The 21,222-nt window shown below is 55.7% G+C and overlaps 1 protein-coding gene across 1 annotated transcript in view; it reads right to left on the bottom strand.

The window, feature by feature from the left end:
* Positions 1 to 1,473: 1,473 nt before the first annotated feature.
* LOC119974286 (protein capicua homolog) overlaps positions 1,474 to 21,222 on the bottom strand; it is a 60,340-nt gene continuing 40,591 nt past the window's right edge. Inside the window, exons 8-11 of the mRNA XM_038813058.1 lie at positions 18,792 to 18,958; positions 10,417 to 10,586; positions 6,805 to 7,161; positions 1,474 to 2,051 (exon numbers count right to left, since the gene is read on the bottom strand). Of these exons, the coding sequence (XP_038668986.1) occupies positions 1,474 to 2,051; positions 6,805 to 7,161; positions 10,417 to 10,586; positions 18,792 to 18,958 (1,272 nt within the window). The remainder of the gene's footprint in view (positions 2,052 to 6,804; positions 7,162 to 10,416; positions 10,587 to 18,791; positions 18,959 to 21,222) is intronic.

The following is a 21,222-nucleotide window of genomic DNA, read 5'->3' as shown; positions in this document are numbered from 1 at the left end:
CCAGTCCACGCTCTCTCTGATCTACCCACCAGGTCCACACTCTCTCTGATCTACCCGCCCAGTCCACACTCTCTCTCTGATCTACCCACCCGGTCCACACACTCGCTGATCTACCCGTCCGGTCCACACTCTCTCTCTGATCTACCCGCCCAGTCCACACACTCGCTGATCTACCCGTCCGGTCCACACTCTCTCTCTGATCTACCCGCCCAGTCCACACACTCGCTGATCTACCCGCTCGGTCCACACTCTCTCTCTGATCTACCCGCCCGGTCCACACTCTCTCTGATCTACCCGCCCTGTCCACACATTCGCTGATCTACCCGCCCGGTCCACACTCTCTCTGATCTACCCGTCCGGTCCACACTCTCTCTCTGATCTCCCCGCCTGGTCCACACTCACTTAACAATCTATCCACCCTGTCTATACTCACTTAACAATTTGGCCACACGGTCGACGCTCTATGTACCATCTACCAGCCCGGTCCGCTCTCTCTCTGCAATGTACCCCACCTGTCCACCCTGACTCTATGATCTACACGCCTTCATGGAATCATAGAATTTACAGTGCAGAAAGAGACCATTTGGCCCATCGACTCTGCACCAACCCTTCAAAAGAGCACCCTACTTAAACCCACAATTCCACCCCATCCCTGTAACCCCACGTTATCTTTTTGGACTCGAAGTGCAATTTAGAATGGCCAATCCACCTAACTTGCACATCTGAGGACTGTGGGAGGAAACCGGAGCACCCGGAGGAAACCCACGCAAACACAGGGAGAACGTGCCGCTGTGAAGTAACAGTGCTAACCACTGTGCTCCCGTGCCACCTTGTCCACGCTCTCTCTACGATCTACCTGCCCTGTCCACCCTGTCTTTATGAAATACAGGCCTTGTCCACACTCTTGCTTCAATCTCCCTGCCTGGTCCATGCTCTCTCTCTGATCTACCCACCTGTTCAATGCTCTCTCCGCGATCTTACTGCCCAGTCCATGCTGTCTCTGCGATCTACTTGCCTGGTCCACGTTCTCTCTACAATTTACCAGCTCGGTCTACATTCTGTCTACGATCTACCCACTCTGTCCACACTCTCTTTACCATCTACCTGCCTGCTCCACGCTCATACTCTACGATCTACCCGGCCTGTCCATGCTCTCTCTAAGATTAAATGACTTACCTGTTCACCTCTCTCTCGATGATCCATCTGCCCTGTCCACCCTCTTTCTACGATTGACCTTCCACGTCCACGTTCTCTCTACCACCTACTCGCCAGGTCCACATTCTCTCTACGATCTACCCACCGAGTTCATGCTTTATGATCTAACTGCCCTGTCAAATCTCTCTCTATGATCTAATCGCACTGTTCACCCTCTCTTTCCAATCTCCCTACTCTGTCCACACTCTCTGTAATCAATGTGCTTGGTCTGGGTTTTGTGTAGCATTTACCCACCCGGCCCATGCTCTGTCTCTCTCTCTACGGTCTACCCCCTCTACCAGCCCATTCACTCAGTCTCTGGGTTCTTACCACGGGCTCCTTCTTGAAGGTCATTTCTGTGTTGGTAGACTTTGTTGTGTAGCCAATAGGACTCCCCGTGCTCCTGGGGGTGACCCCTGTCCCTGTGTCTCTGACTGCTCTGTCCTCCCCCGAGGTGCCAGCTTGTGGGCAGGGGTGGTCACAGGGGATTCTTTCCTCTGCGGGGGCTCCAGATTTCAGAGGCGCCTGGTGCTGAGTGCCAGGCTCTCGCAGGGTTGCTGATTCCTCTGTTGCCGGGGCTGCCTGGAGCTGCCAGGCCTCCCGTGTCGCCCGCTCCTCCTGCAGGTCCCGGGCAGCTCCCTCCTCCAGGGCCACTCGCTGCGGTGTATCCGGGCAGCCGTCACCTCGCTCTGTTGCTGTACTGCCAGGGGTCTGCAGTTTCCCCCCGCCCCGGGTGGAGGCTGGCGGCTCGTAAAGGCTGCCAGTTGGAATGTTTGGGCCAGGGGTCTTGGCTTTCGTCGCCTGCTGTTGCTGCTTCAGCAAAGGCCGCACTGGCCTCAGGCTGAAGGGCAAGTTTCCTGTGGGGAGGAAAAGAGAGTGGGGAATGTTAGAATGAGAATCTTTGCCTCACATTCTTCACAGATGACACTCTGCTCCGGGGCTCAAAGCTGCCCCCACCTCCCCCCACACCTCTCAACCCCCACCCACCCAAGCTATCTCCACTAGGGCAGGTTCCCTCAGTGGGCAACGGTTGCAGCCTTGCACAGTGTGCAGAGAAGGCTTACAGAAATAAATCCAGGGATGAAGGAATTCAACTAACGTGGAGAGACTGGGCGAATTTGATTGAGACGTTTGAAAATCGTGAAGCATTGCAATAGAAACAGGTTCCAGGGCAGGAGGGCAGAGGCACACAGATTGGCTGAAGATCAGGGTGAGGGGTGGTTGGGCAGTTTATATTTTAGAAACACACCGAGCTGTGCTGATCTGGAAGGCGCTGCATGAAAGGGACATGGCAACACAATCAATCGGAGCTTTCAAATAGGGGGAAATTGGATAAATCCTCGGCAAGGGATATGAGGAAAGGCGGGGTGAGGATGCGTGGTGGGGAACAGGTGAATTAATTGAACAGCTTGTTCAAAGTGCCAGTAGAGGAAGAAGATGGGCTTAATGGACTCCTTTTATGTGGTGAATGACTCCATGGATTTATCATCTGGTGACAGAATCGAAAATCACCCCCCCCTTTGATATTTTACAGCCTGAACAGATACGAAAGTCACCAAGCTCCCTACACAACACAGTCATATGTTGCCATGGTAATATCAGCCTACTTTAAGTACTTACTCTAATGAGGTTAACTTCTGCATGCGTGATTATCAGCACAATGCAGAACATCAGCCCTCATTAAATCGAACCACCCCCTCACAAACTGAAGTATGGCTGTGTGTTGGGATCCTCCACCGGGAGCAGTGGAATTTGAAAGGGACTGGGATTAGGACAGATCTGGAAAGTTTAAGGGCCTGTGGGGGACGACGTGGTATCAGCTGCAGAATAATCCTCCTCCAGAGCGAGAAGACCTCCGACCGATTGACATGAAGATTCTGACCTGCCCAGGGTTTTCGATGCGAGTCTCCCATCGGAATCTCCCCCATCCCCTCTCATTGCCTCCAGTTTAAACGAGCCATGACGTGGCTTCACAATCTCCCTGTCACCGCTCCCCCCCACAAACCACAACACCCACCCCAACGTTCAGGCAGTGGCTCCTCTCTGTCCCTTTCTCTCTCGGTCTCAGAAGATCATCAGCTGGAGTCTTACACTAGGAGGTTAGAACCCAGAATGCAGGCCCAGCCTCGCTGTGATACAACAGAAAGGTCTAAGGGAGCGTTGCACAGTCGGAGGATCAGGAGTGAGGAGGCTCTGCATTGTTCGTAGGCTCAGTACTGAGCGAAGACTGCACTGACGGAGGACCAACATTGAGGGACTACTGAACTGTCAGCGGGTCAGTACTGAGGGAGTGCTGAACTGTCAGAGGGTCAGTACTGAGGGAGGGCTGCACAGTCAGAGGGTCAGTACTGAGGGAGCGCTGAACTGTCAGAGGGTCAGTACTGAGGGAGGGCTGCACAGTCAGAGGGTCAGTACTGAGGGAGTGCTGCACTGTCAGAGGGTCAGTACTGAGGGAGCGCTGAACTGTCAGAGGGTCAGTACTGAGGGAGTGCTGAACTGTCAGAGGGTCAGTACTGAGGGAGTGTTGCACTGTCAGAGGGTCAGTACTGAGGGAGTGCTGCACTGTCAGACGGTCAGTACTGAGGGAGTGCTGAACTGTCAGAGGGTCAGTACTGAGGGAGTGCTGCACTGTCAGAGGGTCAGTATTGAGGGAATGCTGCACTGTCAGAGGGTCAGTACTGAGGGAGTGCTGCACTGTCAGAGGGTCAGTACTGAGGGAGTGCTGCACTGTCAGAGGGTCAGTACTGAGGGAGTGCTGCACTGTCAGAGGGTCAGTACTGAGGGAGCGCTGCACTGTCAGAGGGTCAGTATTGAGGGAGTGCTGCACTGTCAGAGGGTCAGTACTGATGGAGCGCTGCACTGTCAGAGGGTCAGTACTGAAGGAGCGCTACACTGTCAGAGAGTCAGTACTGAGGGAGCGCTGCACTGTCAGAGGGTCAGTACTGAGGGAATGCTGCACTGCCAGAGGGTCAGTACTGAGGGAGTGCTGCACTGTCAGAGGGTCAGTACTCAGGGAGTACTGCACTGTCAGAGGGTCAGTACTGAGGGAGTGCTGCACTGCCAGAGGGTCAGTACTGAGGGAATGCTGCACTGTCAGAGGGTCAGTACTGAGGGAGTGCTGCACTGTCAGAGGGTCAGTACTGAGGGAGTGCTGCACTGTCAGAGGGTCAGTACTGAGGGAGTGCTGTACTGTCAGAGGGTCAGTACTGAGGGAGTGCTGAACTGTCAGAGGGTCAGTACTGAGGGAGTGCTGCACTGTCAGAGGGTCAGTATTGAGGGAATGCTGCACTGTCAGAGGGTCAGTACTGAGGGAGTGCTGCACTGTCAGAGGGTCAGTACTGAGGGAGTGCTGAACTGTCAGAGGGTCAGTACTGAGGGAGTGCTGCACTGTCAGAGGGTCAGTATTGAGGGAATGCTGCACTGTCAGAGGGTCAGTACTGAGGGAGTGCTGCACTGTCAGAGGGTCAGTACTGAGGGAGTGCTGCACTGTCAGAGGGTCAGTACTGATGGAGTGCTGCACTGTCAGAGGGTCAGTATTGAGGGAATGCTGCACTGTCAGAGGGTCAGTACTGAGGGAGTGCTGTACTGTCAGAGGGTCAGTACTGAGGGAGCGCTGCACTGACAGAGGGTCAGTACTGAGGGAGTGCTGCACTGTCAGAGGGTCAGTACTGAGGGAGCGCTGCACTGTCAGAGGGTCAGTACTGAGGGAATGCTGCACTGTCAGAGGGTCAGTACTGAGGGAGTGCTGCACTGTCAGAGGGTCAGTACTGAGGGAGTGCTGCACTGTCAGAGGGTCAGTACTGAGGGAGTGCTGTACTGTCAGAGGGTCAGTACTGAGGGAGTGCTGAACTGTCAGAGGGTCAGTACTGAGGGAGTGCTGCACTGTCAGAGGGTCAGTATTGAGGGAATGCTGCACTGTCAGAGGGTCAGTACTGAGGGAGTGCTGCACTGTCAGAGGGTCAGTACTGAGGGAGTGCTGAACTGTCAGAGGGTCAGTACTGAGGGAGTGCTGCACTGTCAGAGGGTCAGTATTGAGGGAATGCTGCACTGTCAGAGGGTCAGTACTGAGGGAGTGCTGCACTGTCAGAGGGTCAGTACTGAGGGAGTGCTGCACTGTCAGAGGGTCAGTACTGATGGAGTGCTGCACTGTCAGAGGGTCAGTATTGAGGGAATGCTGCACTGTCAGAGGGTCAGTACTGAGGGAGTGCTGTACTGTCAGAGGGTCAGTACTGAGGGAGCGCTGCACTGACAGAGGGTCAGTACTGAGGGAGTGCTGCACTGTCAGAGGGTCAGTACTGAGGGAGCGCTGCACTGTCAGAGGGTCAGTACTGAGGGCTGCACTGTCAGAGGGTCAGTACTGAGGGAGTGCTGCACTGTCAGAGGGTCAGTACTGAGGGAGCGCTGCACTGTCAGAGGGTCAGTACTAAGGGCTGCACTGCCAGAGGGTCAGTACTGAGGGAGTGCTGCACTGTCAGAGGGTCAGTACTGAGGGAGTGCTACACTGTCAGAGGGTCAGTACTGAGGGAGTGCTGCACTGTCAGAGGGTCAGTACTGAGGGAGTGCTGCACTGTCAGAGGGTCAGTACTGAGGGAGCGCTGCACTGCCAGAGGGTCAGTACTGAGGGCTGCACTGCCAGAGGGTCAGTACTGAGGGAGTGCTGCACTGTCAGAGGGTCAGTACTGAGGGAGTGCTGCACTGTCAGAGGGTCAGTACTGAGGGAGTGCTGCACTGTCAGTGGGTCAGTACTGATGAAGCGTTGCACTGTCGGAGATGCTGTCTTTTATGCGCATGGTTAAACCAAGCTTCAACCTTCCCTCTCTAGTGGATACAAAAGTCTCATGAAATTTACCCCAAGTCACACAGGAAGATATTAGGAAATGGGACCAATGGCTTGGTTTGTAGGGTAGTTTTTAAGGAGTGTCTTTGAGGGAGAAAGAGAAAAATGGAGCGATGCCGAAGGATTGGAGTTGGAGGGGACAGAGTTCCCGGAGGATTGGAGTTGGAGAGGACAGAGATCCCGGAGGATGGGAGTTGGTGAGGACAGACACTCCGGAGGATCGGACTTGGAGAGGACAGAGATCCCGGAGGATCGGAGTTGGAGGTGACAGAGATCCCGGAGGATTGCAGTTGGAGGGGACAGAGATCCCGGAGGATTGGAGTTGGAGGGGAGAGAGATCCCGGAGGATCGGAGTTGGAGCGGGCAGAGATCCCGGAGGATTGGAGTTGGAGGGGAGAGAGATCCCGGAGGATCGGAGTTGGAGCGGACAGAGATCCCAGAGGATTGGAGTTGGAGAGGACAGAGATCCCGGAGGATCGGAGTTGGAGGGGACAGAGAACCCGGAGGATTGGAGTTGGAGAGGACAGAGATCCCGGAGGATCGGAGTTGGAGGGGACAGAGTTTTGGTGTCCCGGCAGGGTCAAGTTACAGAGGTAGGTGTAGGTTGGGAGGGAATAAGCTATGGAGTGGTTTAGAAACATAGAGAGAAATTTTAACCGGTTGCGAGCTAGGGTTTGTGTTGATTTGCTTGGAAGGTGGGAGGTGATGAGTGAAGAGAATCCACACCCCCATGCTGCGATATCATGTTCTGCAAGAACAGAAACCACTCCTACCTTGTACAGGCGTCATTGGCCCGCTGTGGTACGCTGTTGAAGGTGCCCCTTGTGAGGACAATGGTGCCAGGCATCCCGGTGTCACCACCCCTGCTCCTTGCTGAGGCCCTGGGGTCAATGCGATGTTTGAGGTCACAGTGGCACTGGGTGCCTTGGGTAGGATGGGAGCTGGCAGAGTGGTGGTGGGCAGCGAGGGTGAGGCGGTATAGATCAGATTGTGGGTCGTCGTGGCCACACTGGCAGAGGGTGGCGATGGGTAGATTGCTGTGATGAGCTGCCCAGGGGGTGCAGGTTGGAGCTGTGGGCCAGAGAGCTGAGAGGAGCCAACCTGACCTGTGGTCAGGAGTGGAGACTGACCTGGAGGGAGGAGAGAGAAGCATGAGTTACCATGTATACACACATGTACACACACATGTACACACACACACACAATGTATACACACACACATACGCACATATGTACATGTACATATAAACACACACATGCACACAGACACATGCACATGTACACGTACACACGCGCACACACACATGCACATGTATACATACACAGGCACACACAAGGATCCAGTGAACCCAGCCACAGAGACTCCCCCCAGCACTCACACTCCTGTACTGGATCACCCGCACTCTCCTCTCAACTGGATGAACCCAGAGAGAAAACCCCTGCCTGCCACACCACGACTGGAACCACCCTGAACGGCCACACCACGACTGGACCCACCCTGAACGGCCACACCACGACTGGACCCACCCTGAACGGCCACACCGTGACTGGACCCACCCTGAACGGCCACACCGTGACTGGACCCACCCTGAACGGCCACACCACGACTGGACCCACCCAGAATGACCACACCCTCTGTACTGGACCCACCCAGAACGGCCGCACCCTCTGTACTGGACCCACCCAGAACGGCCACACCCTCTGTACTGGACACACCCAGAACGGCCACACCCTCTGTACTGGACCCACCCAGAATGACCACACCCTCTGTACTGGACTGACCGAGAATGGCCACACCCTCTGTACTGGACCCACCCAGAACGGCCACACCCTCTGTACTGGACCCACCCAGAACGGCCACACCACGTCTGGACCCACCCTGAATGGCCACACCCTCTGTACTGGACTGACCGAGAATGGCCACACCCTCTGTACTGGACCCACCCAGAACGGCCACACCCTCTGTACTGGACCCACCCAGAACGGCCACACCACGTCTGGACCCACCCTGAATGGCCACACCCTCTGTACTGGACTGACCGAGAATGGCCACACCCTCTGTACTGGACCCACCCAGAACGGCCACACCCTCAGTACTGGACCCACCCAGAGAATTCATCACGAATGGACCCCTCTCCATTACCCAGACCCACAAAAGCTCTGCCCATTATAGGGGCAGCGGACCCTCTCCCCGTCACGCAGAAACCCCTCAATTTCCCCGTTACGCGGAATCCCTAACCCTCTCCCCGCCACGTGGACACAGGGAGACCCCCTCTCTCTGTCACACAGAAACCCCCCCCCCCCACCGTCACAGAGACTGTCAGAGACCCCGCCTCTCTGTCACACAGAAACTCCCTCTCACTGTCACAGAGACCTCCTCTCGCTGTCACAGAGACCCCCTCTCGCTGTCACAGAGACTCCCACTCACTGTCAGAGACCCCCTCTTTGCCACAGAGACCCCCTCTCTGTGTCATACAGAGAGCCCCTCTCTCTCTCAGACAGAGACCCCCTCTCTTTCTCACACAGAGACCCCCTCTCTCTCTCACAGAGACCCCCTCTCTCTCTCACACAGAGACCCCCTCTCTCTCACAGAGACCCCCTCTCTCTCTCTCACAGAGACCCCCTCTCTCTCTCACACAGACTCCCCCCTCTCTGTCACACAGAGACCCCCCCTCTCTGTCACACAGAGACCCCCTCTCTCTCTCACACAGAGACCCCCTCTCTCTCTCACACAGAGACCCCCTCTCTTTCTCACAGAGACCCCCTCTCTCTCTCTCACAGAGACCCCCTCTCTCTCTCACACAGAGACCCCCTCTCTCTCTCTCACACAGAGACCCCCTCTCTCTCTCTCTCACACAGAGACCCCCTCTCTTTCTCACACAGAGAACCCCCTCTCTGTCACACACAGAGACCCCCTCTCTCTCTCACACACAGAGAGCCCCTCTCTCTCTCACACACAGAGAGACCCCCTCTCTCTCTCAGAGACCCCCTCTCTCTCACAGAGACCCCCTCTCTCTCTCACAGAGACCCCCTCTCTCTCTCACACAGAGACCCCCTCTCTCTCTCACACACAGAGACCCCCTCTCTCTCTCAGAGACCCCCTCTCTGTCACACAGAGACCCCCTCTCTCTCTCACAGAGACCCCCTCTCTCTCTCACAGAAACCCCCTCTCTCTCTCACACAGAGAGCCCCTCTCTCTCTGTCACACAGAGACCCCCTCTCTCTCACACAGAGACCCCCTCTCTCTCTCACACAGAGACCCCCTCTCTCTCACACAGAGACCCCCTCTCTTTCTCACACAGAGACCCCCTCTCTCTCTCTTTTGCAGAGACCACCCCTCTCTCTCACAGAGACCCCCTCTCTCTCTCACACACAGAGACACCCTCTCTCTCACACAGAGACCCCCTCTCTCTCTCACATAGAGACCCCCTCTCTCTCTCACATAGAGACCCCCTCTCTCTCTCACACAGAGACCCCCCTCTCTCTCTCACACAGAGACCCCCCTCTCTCTCTCACACAGAGACCCCCCTCTCTCTCTCACACAGACCCCCTCTCTCTCTCACAGAGAGCCCCCCCCCTCTCTGTCACACAGAGACCCCCTCTCTCTGTCACACAGAGACCCCCCCTCTCTCTGTCACACTGAGACCCACCCTCTCTGTCACACAGAGACCCCCTGTCTATCACACAGAGACCCCCCCTCTCTGTCACACAGAGAGCCCCCCCTCTCTGTCACACAGAGAGCCCCCCCTCTCTGTCACACAGAGAGCCCCCTCTCTCTGTCACACAGAGACCCCCCCCCCTCTGTCACACAGAGACCCCCATCTCTCTGTCACACAGAGACCCCCCCTCTCTGTCACACAGAGACCCCCCTCTCTGTCACACTGAGACCACCTGTCACAGAGACCACCTGTCACAGAGAGCCCCCCTCTCTGTCACACAGAGACCCCCCCTCTCTGTCACACAGAGAGCCCCCCTCTCTGTCACACAGAGACCCCCCCTCTCTGTCACACAGAGACCCCCCCTCTCTGTCACACAGAGACCCCCCCTCTCTGTCACACAGAGACCCCCCCTCTCTGTCACACAGAGACCCCCCCTCTCTGTCACACAGAGACCCCCCCTCTCTGTCACACAGAGACCCCCCTCTCTGTCACACAGAGACCCCCCCTCTCTGTCACACAGAGACCCCCCCCCTCTCTGTCACAGAGAGCCCCCTCTCTCTGTCACACTGAGACCCACCCCCTCTGTCACACTGAGACCACCTGTCACAGAGAGCCCCCCTCTCTGTCACACAGAGACCCCCCCTCTCTGTCACACGGAGACCACCTATCTCACGCTCACGGGCCTTCAGCAGGACGCTGTTCTGAGAGCATCACTTAGTTTCTTACCAGCTATTAGGGGCTGCAGCACAGTCCGCCCATCAGGTCCGATAGCAGTGAATCCAAGCGCCAGAGAGGGCTGTCGGTAGGTGTTGGCATTGGCACTATGGACGGATGAGGCTGACGAGACCAGTGGGATGGAGGATTGCACTCCTGCTGTGGACGGAATGTAAGTGATCCTGTTGAAAAAGAGCCAGTGCTGGTGAGCAGGGGTTGAGTAAATGACTTCCATTTTTTCACCACAACCCTTCCAAAGTGTTCCAAACACAGCAGATGATTTATGTATGATGTGCAGTCACAATTAGAGAAAAGGGAAAGCCATCTTATCGTGCAGCACTCCCTCAGTACTGACCCTCTGACAGTGCAGCACTCCCTCAGTACTGACCCTCTGACAGTGCAGCACTTCCTCAGTACTGACCCTCTGACAGTGCAGCACTCCCTCAGTGCTGACCCTCTGACAGTGCAGCACTCCCTCAGTACTGACCCTCTGACAGTGCAGCACTCCCTCCGTACTGACCCTCTGACAGTGCAGCACTCCCTCAGTACTGACCGTCTGACAGTGCAGCACTCCCTCAGTACTGACCCTCTGACAGTGCAGCGCTCCCTCAGTACTGACCCTCTGACAGTGCAGCGCTCCCTCAGTACTGACCCTCTGACAGTGCAGCGCTCCCTCAGTACTGACTCTCTGACAGTGCAGCACTCCCTCAGTACTGGCCCTCTGACAGTGCAGCACTCCATCAGTACTGACCCTCTGACAGTGCAGCGTTCCCTCAGTACTGACCCTCTGACAGTGCAGTGCTCCCTCAGTACTGACCCTCTGACAGTGCAGCGCTCCCTCAGTACTGACTCTCAGTGCAGCACTCCCTCAGTACTGACCCTCTGACAGTGCAGCACTCCATCAGTACTGACCCTCTGACAGTGCAGCGTTCCCTCAGTACTGAACCTCTGACAGTGCAGCGCTCCCTCAGTACTGACCCTCTGACAGTGCAGCACTCCCTCAGTGCTGACCCTCTGACAGTGCAGCGTTCCCTCAGTACTGACCCTCTGACAGTGCAGCACTCCCTCAGTACTGACTCTGTGACAGTGCAGTGCTCCCTCAGTACTGACCCTCTGACAGTGCAGCACTCCCTCAGTACTGACCCTCTGACAGTGCAGCACTCCCTAAGTACTGACCCTCTGACAGTGCAGCACTCCCTCAGTACTGATCCACCGTGGGGACTCCCGGCGACGGGGATATGCTGAGACGTCACACACCAGATGGCTCTCCTCCCACAAACCTGAGAAATTGGCCCACTTTGCCTGAACAACACCGGCTCACGCCAAAATGCATCCCCAACCACGAGCACAAAACAACATGACAGAAAGAAAAATGCCAAACAGCAGCCAGAGAATTGGTGGAAACCAAGAGCATAAAAAGCCTGGACAAGCAAATGACTGAGCCGCCGACACATGATGCCGCGAAACCCGAGCTTCACGAGAGGGGGGGCCGGCCCACGGCACAAAAAGCCCCCCCACACCAGGGGATGGGGGACGGGGGCATGTTTCTCGCAAGAGAATTGAGAGAGCACCGGTGTGGTGAATGTAACATGGTAATTCACACTGTATCTTTGTAAGCGTTATCTGACCACTAGGGGGAGTAGCTCTGGGAATGCTCAGGAGCTTGTACATGTGTTCACGACTCGCCGCCAGCGGCCTACAGAATCACTCGCCGAATTTTTAAGAGAGCTCAATAATCTATCAAATGACTGTAATTATCAAGCAGTTACCGCGGCTAAACACAGAGAACTTGCTGTATGCGACATTTTTGTAGCGGGCCTCAGGTCTAATTATGTGCACCAACAACTGCTGGAAAAGGGGGCCCAAGACTTAGAAACGACTGTGAAAGCTGCTACCACGATGGAGGTCTCCTTCTGCAGCCTTAACTCGTTCCCCGCGACCCAATCATGGGCCCCCGAATCAGCGATTTCCCCAGACCTGTGCTACGCGGCCGCCCAGCCACCATGCTGCCCCAGCCAGCCACTATGCTGCTCCAGCCAGCCACTACGCTGCTCCAGCCAGCCACTATGCTGCTCCAGCCAGCCACCATGCTGCCCCAGCCAGCCACTATACTGCTCCAGCCAGCCACTATGCTGCTCCAGCCAGCCACTATGCTGCTCCAGCCAGCCACTATGCTGCCCCAGCCAGCCACTATACTGCTCCAGCCAGCCACTACGCTGCTCCAGCCAGCCACCATGCTGCTCTAGCCAGCCACTATGCTGCCCCAGCCAGCCACTATACTGTTCCAGCCAGCCACTACGCTGCTCCAGTCAGCCACTATGCTGCTCCAGCCAGCCACTATGCTGCCCCAGCCAGCCACCATGCTGCTCCAGCCAGCCACCATGCTGCTCCAGCCAGCCACCATGCTGCTCCAGCCAGCCACTACGCTGCTCCAGCCAGCCACCATGCTGCTCCAGCCAGCCACTATGCTGCTCCAGCCTGCCATTTCTGCGGCCAGAATCAGCACCCGCGGCAGCACTGCCCAGCCATCAACGCGACCTGCAGCAGCTGCGGGCGGAAAGGCCATTACGCAAGAGTGTGCCTCACATAAAGGGCCCCAGCTTCCAGCTCCCCAGCGGCACAAAGTAATCGCTCCCCTCACCCGCAGGCCTGCGGGGCCCGAAACACTGCGACCTATGCCCTGACTCCGGCCCCTCTAGCCACGTGTGCTCCATGGGGGCCGCCATCTTGGCAAACCTCCACCACGCGGCCGGCCACGTGCGACTCATGGGGCCACCATCTTGGACGCCGTCTTCCTCGCCGCCCGCCACGTGCGATCCACGGGCCCGACCTGCATCTCCACGCTCGGACAACTCATCGGAAGAGTACGACTATGAACTCAGAGGGCAGTCACCACGGGGCCACTCCAGCACAGCTGATCGAGCCGCCGACTACCCGCAACTCAGCGCAGTCACTCTGGACCAATCACGCCCGAAGCATCTGCGAAATTCGATGGCAGAGGTCCAAATCAACGGGTAGAAAATGCCATGCCTCTTCGACTCCGGGAGCACTGAGAGCTTCATACATCCAGACCTGGTAAGACGCTGTTCGCTCCCCGTTTTCCCCGTGCGGCAAACTATCTCGCTCGCTTCAGGATCCCATTCGGTCCAGATCCAGGGACGCACCGCCGCGACACTCACAATCCGAGGCGCTAGCTACTCAAAATTCAAACTCTACGTTTTGCCCGACCTCTGCGCGCCACTCTTATTAGGCCTAGATTTTCAATGTAACCTTGAGAGCCTCACCCTCAGCGGGCCCCTGTCCCACTCACGATCTGCAGCCTCGCTACACTGCGAATCCCCCCCCCCCCATCTCTCTTCGCCTATCTCACAAAGGACTGTAAACCCGTAGCCACTCGTAGCAGGCAGTACAGCCTGCAGGATAGGGTATTTGTCAGAGCAGAGGTCCGAAGGCTACTCAGTGAGGGGGTTATAGAGGCCAGCAACAGTCCCTGGAGAGCTCAGGTGGTGGTCGTTAAGACCGGGGAAAAATTCCACATGGTTGTCGACTACAGTCAGACCATAAATAGATTTACACTCCTCGACGCGTATCCCCTCCCCAGGATTGCAGACATGGTAAACCAGATCGCCCAATGTCGGCTCTTTTCCACGGTGGATCTGAAGTCTGCATACCACCAGCTCCCAATCCGCCCGGAGGACCGTCACTACACGGCATTCGAGGTCGATGGCCGCCTCTTCCATTTCCTCCAGGTCCCTTTCGGCGTCACTAATGGGGTTTTGGTGTTCCAACGAGCAATGGACCGAATGGTGGACCAGTACGGGCTGCGGCCCACGTTTCCGTACTTGGACAATGTCACCATCTGCGGCTATGACCAGCAGGACCACGACGCCAACCTCTACCGTTTTCTCCAGACGGCACAGAAACTGAATCTCATGTATAACAAGGAGAAATGCGTTTTCCGCACAACCAGACTAGCCATCCTCGGCTATGTCGTGGAAAACGGAGTCCTGGGCCCAGACCCAGACCGTATGCGCCCCCTCTTAGAACTCCCCCTCCCCCATTGCCCCAAGGCCCTCAAACGGTGCTTGGGCTTCTTCTCCTACTACGCCCAGTGGGTCCCTCAATATGCGGACAAAGCCCGCCCACTCTTTAGGACCACACGATTTCCCCTGTCAGCTGAGGCACGCCAGGCCTTCGACGGCATCAAGGAGGACATCGCCAAAGCGGTCATGCGGGCGGTGGATGAATCCACTCCATTTCAGATAGAGAGCGACGCCTCAGAGGTAGCTCTTGCAGCCACATTAAATCAGGCAGGGAGACCAGTTGCATTTTTCTCCCGTACCCTCTCCGCTTCAGAACTCCAACACTCCTCAGTCGAGAAAGAAGCACAAGCCATTGTGGAGGCTATTCGTTACTGGAGGCACTACCTCGCAGGTACGAGGTTCACCCTCATCACCGACCAAAGATCTTTGTTTGTTTGACAACTCGCAAAGGGGCAAAATTAAAAACGACAAAATTCTGAGGTGGAGGAACGAACTCTCCACCTAAAATTACGATATTAAGTATCGATCCGGGAAGCTCAACGAGCCTCCGGATGCCCTATCCCGCGGGACATGCGCCAGCGCGCAGATTGACCGATTGAAAGTCATCCACAATGACCTCTGCCACCCGGGGGTCACCCGGCTCGCCCACTACATCAGGGCCCGAAACCTACCTCTCTCCAACGAGGAGGTAAAAGCGGTCACCAGGGACTGCCCGGTCTGTGCGGAGTGCAAACCGCACTTCTATAGACCAGACAGGGCCCACCTGGTCAAGGTTTCTAGGCCCTTTGAACGCCTCGCGATTGAATTCAAAGGGCCACTCCCCTCAACTAACAAGAACGTTTACTTTCTAAACATCGTAGATGAGTTCTCCCGTTTCCCATTTGCTATCCCGTGCCCCGACATGACCTCCCACACAGTCATTAGGGCCCTGCATAGCATCTTCACCCTGTTTGGTTTCCCCAGCTACGTACACAGCGACCGGGGTTCGTCCTTCATGAGTGACGAGCTGCGTCAGTACCTGCTCGACAAGGGCATTGCCTCGAGCAGGACTACCAGCTACAACCCTAGGGGGAACGGGCAGGTGGAGAGGGAGAACGCGACGGTCTGGAAGACCGTCCTACTGACCCTCCGGTCTAGAAAGCTCCAAGTCTCCCAATGGCAGGAAGTCCTCCCAGACGCGCTCCACGCTATTAGGTCCCTTTTGTGCACAGCGACCAATCAGACCCCTCACGAGAGGCTCTTCATTTTTTCCAGGGGCACTACCACGGGGGTCTCACTTCCGGCATGGCTGAGGACACCGGGCCCCGTACTTCTGAGGAAACACGTCAGGGCACACAAAACCGACCCCCTTGTTGAGAAGGTGCGCCTGCTCCACTCCAACCCCCAGTACGCATTCGTCGAGTTCCCTGACAGCCGTCAGGACACGGTATCCCTCCGGGATCTGGCACCCGCCGGATCCAGCGCCCCCTCTACCCCCACAGAAGGACCTCTCACCCTACACCCCATGCTGCCGCCCCCTCGCGCTCCCGAGCCCACGAGCTCGCTCCATCAGTTCCGCACACCCGCGCCGGCCAGCCCCCAGTCCCCGGTCGAACCAGGAGAGTATGAAGCTCGGACACAACCCTCCCTGGAGTCCGCCATCGTACCCCAGCACACAACACCCATCCAGCCACCGCAAGAGGCTGCAACCCCGGTGCTCCGCAGATCACAGCGGACAATTCGACCACCGGACAGACTGACTTTGTAAACCACCACCCCCGCTGGACTTGATTTTTTTTGCAGGGGGTGAATGTGGTGAATCTAACATGGTAATTCACACTGTATCTTTGTAAGCGCAGTAGCGTTATCCGACCACTAGGGGGAGTAGCTCTGGGAATGCTCAGGAGCTTGTACTGGGCTCCACCCTTGGCTCTGCCCATGACTCCTCCCCCTTGTGCTGCTGTATAAATACCCTTGTCCAGAGTCAGCCTGCAGTTCACCGAGAGTTCATCAACGGGTAACAGGCTGGCTCTGTAGTAAGTAGATTAAAGCCTATATTCATATCGGAAAACACGTGTCTGGTGAATTGATGGTTCCATCAACCGGGAAGAGAGAAAGTCGGACATTCCAGCTGTGGTGATGGGTGCGGTTGCCGAAGATCTGGCATCCATGCTGGTGGTCCTGGATAAGGCAGAAAGGTGATTGGAAGCCCAGGAGGAATCGATCAAGGATCTGGAATAGGCTGCCACAGACATGGGTGACCGGATCGTCACCCTGGAGAAGTAGGTGGCAAGGCTGGTCACGTTCAAAGGCAGGTAGCACTTCTTCACGGCCCCTGCGGACGCGGTCAAGTTCGTCTCGGAGAACGGATGAGAGAGGCAACAGCAGGGGCAGCAATGAAGAGCCGCAGAGTATATCGACCACTGTTAGGGTATTGTCTGTTTGTCCTGTGTTCCCTTTTTAATCCCGTCCTGCTGCCTGTTTTGATAAACATTTCTGTTTAAATTGGAGCATTTGGACACTGGGGAAAATCTCCCCTTTCAGATAGGCTGATCTCAAAACATCCCCTTCAGGTTCTGTGGCTGAATCCGTGATGTCGTTTGATAGACTTGGTAAGCAGCCAATTGATGCAGAGAATGTTTTTCAACTTTCTACTATTGCGGCCTGTGGTTGGTGAAGCCAGTCGGAAACTTTCAGGGAAGAAGGTTCGCAAAAATGATCCCTGGAACTTGTCATATGAGGAATGATTGAAGATTCTGGGTCTGTACTCATTGGAGTTTAGAAGGATGATGGGGGATCTTATTGAAACTTCCAGGATATTGCAAGGCCTGGATAGAGTTGACGTGGAGAGGATGTTTCCACTTGTAAGAAAAACTGGAAGTAGAGGACACAATCTCAGACTGAAGGGGCAATCCTTTAAAACAGAGATGAGGAGGAATTTCTTCAGCCAGAGGGTGGTGAATCTGTGGAACTCTGCCGCAGAAGGCTGTGGAGGCCAATTCACTGAGTGTCTTTAAGGCAGAGATAGATAGGTTCTTGATTAATAAGGGGGTCAGGGGTTATGGGAAGAAGGCAGGAGAATGGGGATGAGAAAAATGTCAGCCAGGATTGAATGGCGGAGCAGACTCGATGGGCCGAGCGGCCTAATTCTGCTCCAATGTCTTCTCGTCTTGAGGTGGATCTTCTGGAGAGTGCCACCTTTTGTTCAGTTTTGTTAAGCAGCCAGGGAACAAGGAACCCAAAATCTCCTTCTCTCTCTGTGTTGGACGATTTTAAGAAGCACTGTGAAGACGTTCCTGTGTTAAAGGAGCATCGACACCAACAGGTCTGGGAAAGAGATCTGGGAAAGTACAAGTTTTCCCAAAGGTCAGTAACCTTCAAATTGTGATGTGGAGATGTCGGCGTTGGACTGGGGTGAGCACAGTAAAAAGTCTTACAACACCAGGTTAAAGTCCAACAGGTTTGTTTCAAACACTAGCTTTCGGAGCACTGCTCCTTCCTCAGGTGAATGATTCTTCATTCACCTGAGGAAGGAGCAGTGCCTCATTCACCTGAGGAAGGAGCAGTGCCTCATTCACCTGAGGAAGGAGCAGTGCCTCATTCACCTGAGGAAGGAGCAGTGCTCCGAAAGCTAGTGTTTGAAACAAACATGTTGGACTTTAACCTGGTGTAAGACTTCTTACTGTAACAATTGTGTGTCGGGGCTGGGAAGAGCTGAAGAATTAAAGTTTAAGGTGGGAGCATGTGATAAAAGCCATCGGTCTTGTACAGGAATCAAGCAACTAAAAGCTACAAACTCCAGGACCAGTTGCATTGTTCTCATGGGGAGATGAAAGTTCCATCTGGTGGTAGAAATGCAGAAGTGCACTGACCTGATCATCCTGTGTACAGCACCATCTGCTGGCTGGCGATAAGAACTGCACTGACCTGGAATTCTTAGGTGAAATACCATCTGGTGGTCGAAGGGCAGAACTGCGCCAACCTGAACCTCTCGAGTAAACCTGTTTCCCAGAAACTGCAACTACAGAGTGAAGACTCATCTCAGACCGACCCCCTTTTATCCCTGTTGTGTTTTATTCCCCCCGATCCTTACCTGGTGTTTGTCTTGTGTGTGTCTGGGCAGAGGTTGTGGCGGGATCTTGCGATTAGGTGTCTGGTAGACGTTATTCTGTCATTTCCTTATATGTTCATCTTTTCTCCTTTTTATTAATAAATGGTTTGTTAATATTTTATTTATAAATCTGGTGTCTGTAACTGATTGGAGCGATCAAGGGGTTAAAGATCTTCGGAAAACACAAATTATTGGTTCATTCACTTATGTTGGGGCTCAGGGGCCTGTGGGGATAGAATTGACCATGCACTTGCCCAGGGTCACATTCTGTGTCGGGGATTTCCCCCTTGGTCTTCTTTACAAACTCCGTGTCCACCCAGTTGGGAGCATACATGTTCCCCAGGAGGACCGGTGCCCGGCCCAGGACACCGCTGATTATGACGTCAGAACACCACTGAGCGCAGGATTGTACTGTCTCGTTCTGGGGACGAGAGCAGAAAGAGAAGGAGGTATGAACCAGTGCAGCAAAGCACATGAGAAGGTGACGGAATGGCAGACAAGAAGCCCAGGGATCGGGCGACGGGAGGATGCACAGCTAGCCCCGGGAGGAAGGCCACCACACTAGCGAGCTAGCTAGATTCGTGAGGTGTGCAGGAGAGCGAGGCCGCGAGGCATCCCCCACAAGGGGATAGCGCCTGGCAAGGGCTGGGGGGGCAGACATTGGGAATGGGTGGACAAACAAGGGGGAAGAGAGAAGGGGGCAGCTACAGGGTGGGGGGGGGGGGGGGAGAGAAGAAAAGAGGACTGGGGGTGGCGGTGATAACACCACAGAGGAGATAGGTAACAAAAAACAGAGGACATTAGGCCAACTACAATAGGCCACAAAATGGTGCTGCAAGCAACCACTTTGGAGGGTCCCTGTACAAAGGGAAACCCTGGAGTGCAGGGGCTCACAAACATAATCCCAACAGTGCAGGAGGAGGCCATTTGGCCCATCGCGTCTGCACTGACCTTCGAACGATCACCCCTACCCAGGCCCAACCCCTACCCTATTCCTGTAACCTCACCCTAAGGGGCAATTTAGCATGGCCAATCCACCTAACCTGCACATTTTTGGACTGTGGGAGGACACCCACGCATGGTCAGCGGTGTCCTGGACGGGACACCGGTAGTCCTGGTGAACATGTATGCTCCCAACTGGAGCACCCGGAGGAAACCCACACAGACATGGGGAGAACGTGCAGACTTCGCACAGACAGTTACCCTCTCTTCCCTACCTCTTTGTGCTTTGTAAGCGATAATTTCACCCCTGATCACAACCTTCAGCACCTCCCAGAACACGGAGGGTGAGACCTCCCCATTCTGGTTATTAGTAATGTACTCGCCTATGGCCTCTGATTTTCCGGGCTATAAGCTCAACGCGGGGAAGAGTGAGATGTTTGTGCTGCATCTGGGGGACCGGAGAGGGAGATAGGAGAGCTCCCGTTGAAGAGGGCGGAGAGGAGCTTTAGATATCTTGGGGTCCAGATAGCTAGGAGCTGGGGGGGGCCCTGCAAACCTTTCGAGGCTGGTGGAACAGATGGAGGAGGAGTTCAGGAGGTGGGATGCGCTGCCGCTCTCTTTGGCGGGTTAGGATGATGGTGCTCCCGAGGTTGTTGTTTCTTTTCCAGTGCCTCCCCATATTGATTCCGAAGGCTTTTTTAAAGAGGGTTAATAAGAGTATTCTGGGGTTCGTGTGGGCGCGGAAGACCCCGAGAGTGAGGAGGGTGTTCCTGGAGCGAGGAAGGGAGCTAGGCGGCTTGGCGTTGCCCTACTTGTGTGGGCTGCGAACGTGGCGATGATTCGCGGGTGGGTGATGGAGGGGGAGGGTGCCGCATGGAAGAGGTTGGAAGTGGCGTCCTGTGTGGGTACGAGTTTGGAGGCATTGGTGACAGCCCCGCTTCCACTCCCCCCGGCAAGGTACTCTACGAATCCAGTAGTGGTGGCGTCCCTCAAGATTTGGGGGCAGTGGAGGCGGCATAGGGGGAGGGGGGGGGGGGGGGGGGGGGGGGGAAGTGAAGGCCTCAGTGTGGGCCCCGATACGGGGAAATCATCGGTTTGCACCAGGGAGAATAGATGGTGGGTTTTCGAGTTGGCACAGGGCAGGCATCAGGCGGATGGGGGACCTTTTCCTCGACGGGAAGTTTGCGACTTTAGAGGAGTTGGAGGAGAAGTGGGGCCACCCCCCTGGGAATGCTTTTAGGTATATGCAGATTAGGGTGTTTGTCAAGCGGCAGGTGGCGGAGTTCCCGCTGCTGCCGCCTAGGGGGGTGCAGGATAGGGTGCTCTCGGGGACGTGGGTCGGTGAGGGGAGGATCTCGGCAATTTATCAGGTGATGCAGGAGGAGGAGGAGGCCTCGGTGGAAGAGCTGAATGTGAAGTGGGAGGAGGAGTTAGGGGAGGAGATCGACGAGGGGACGTGGGCGGACGCCATAAGGAGGGTGAACTCGTCTCTTCTTGCGCACGGCTCAGCTTAATTCAGCTGAAGGTTCTGTATAGGGCGCACATGACTGGGGCCAGGATGAGCCGGTTCTTTGGGGGTGAGGACAGGTGTGGGAGGTGTTCGGGAGGCCCGGCGAACCACACCCACATGTTCTGGGCATGTCCGGCGTTGGAGTGGTTTTGGAAGGGGGTGGCGGGGTCTTTGTCCAGGGTGGTCGGTTCCAGGGCGGAACCAGGCTGGGGGTCGCGATCTTTGGGGTAGCC

The sequence above is a fragment of the Scyliorhinus canicula genome, chromosome 12, assembly GCF_902713615.1.
Source record: "Scyliorhinus canicula chromosome 12, sScyCan1.1, whole genome shotgun sequence".
Lineage (NCBI taxonomy): Eukaryota > Metazoa > Chordata > Chondrichthyes > Carcharhiniformes > Scyliorhinidae > Scyliorhinus > Scyliorhinus canicula.
The sequence above is the reverse complement of the archived record's forward strand: the minus strand, read 5'-3'. Positions and strand labels throughout refer to the sequence as shown.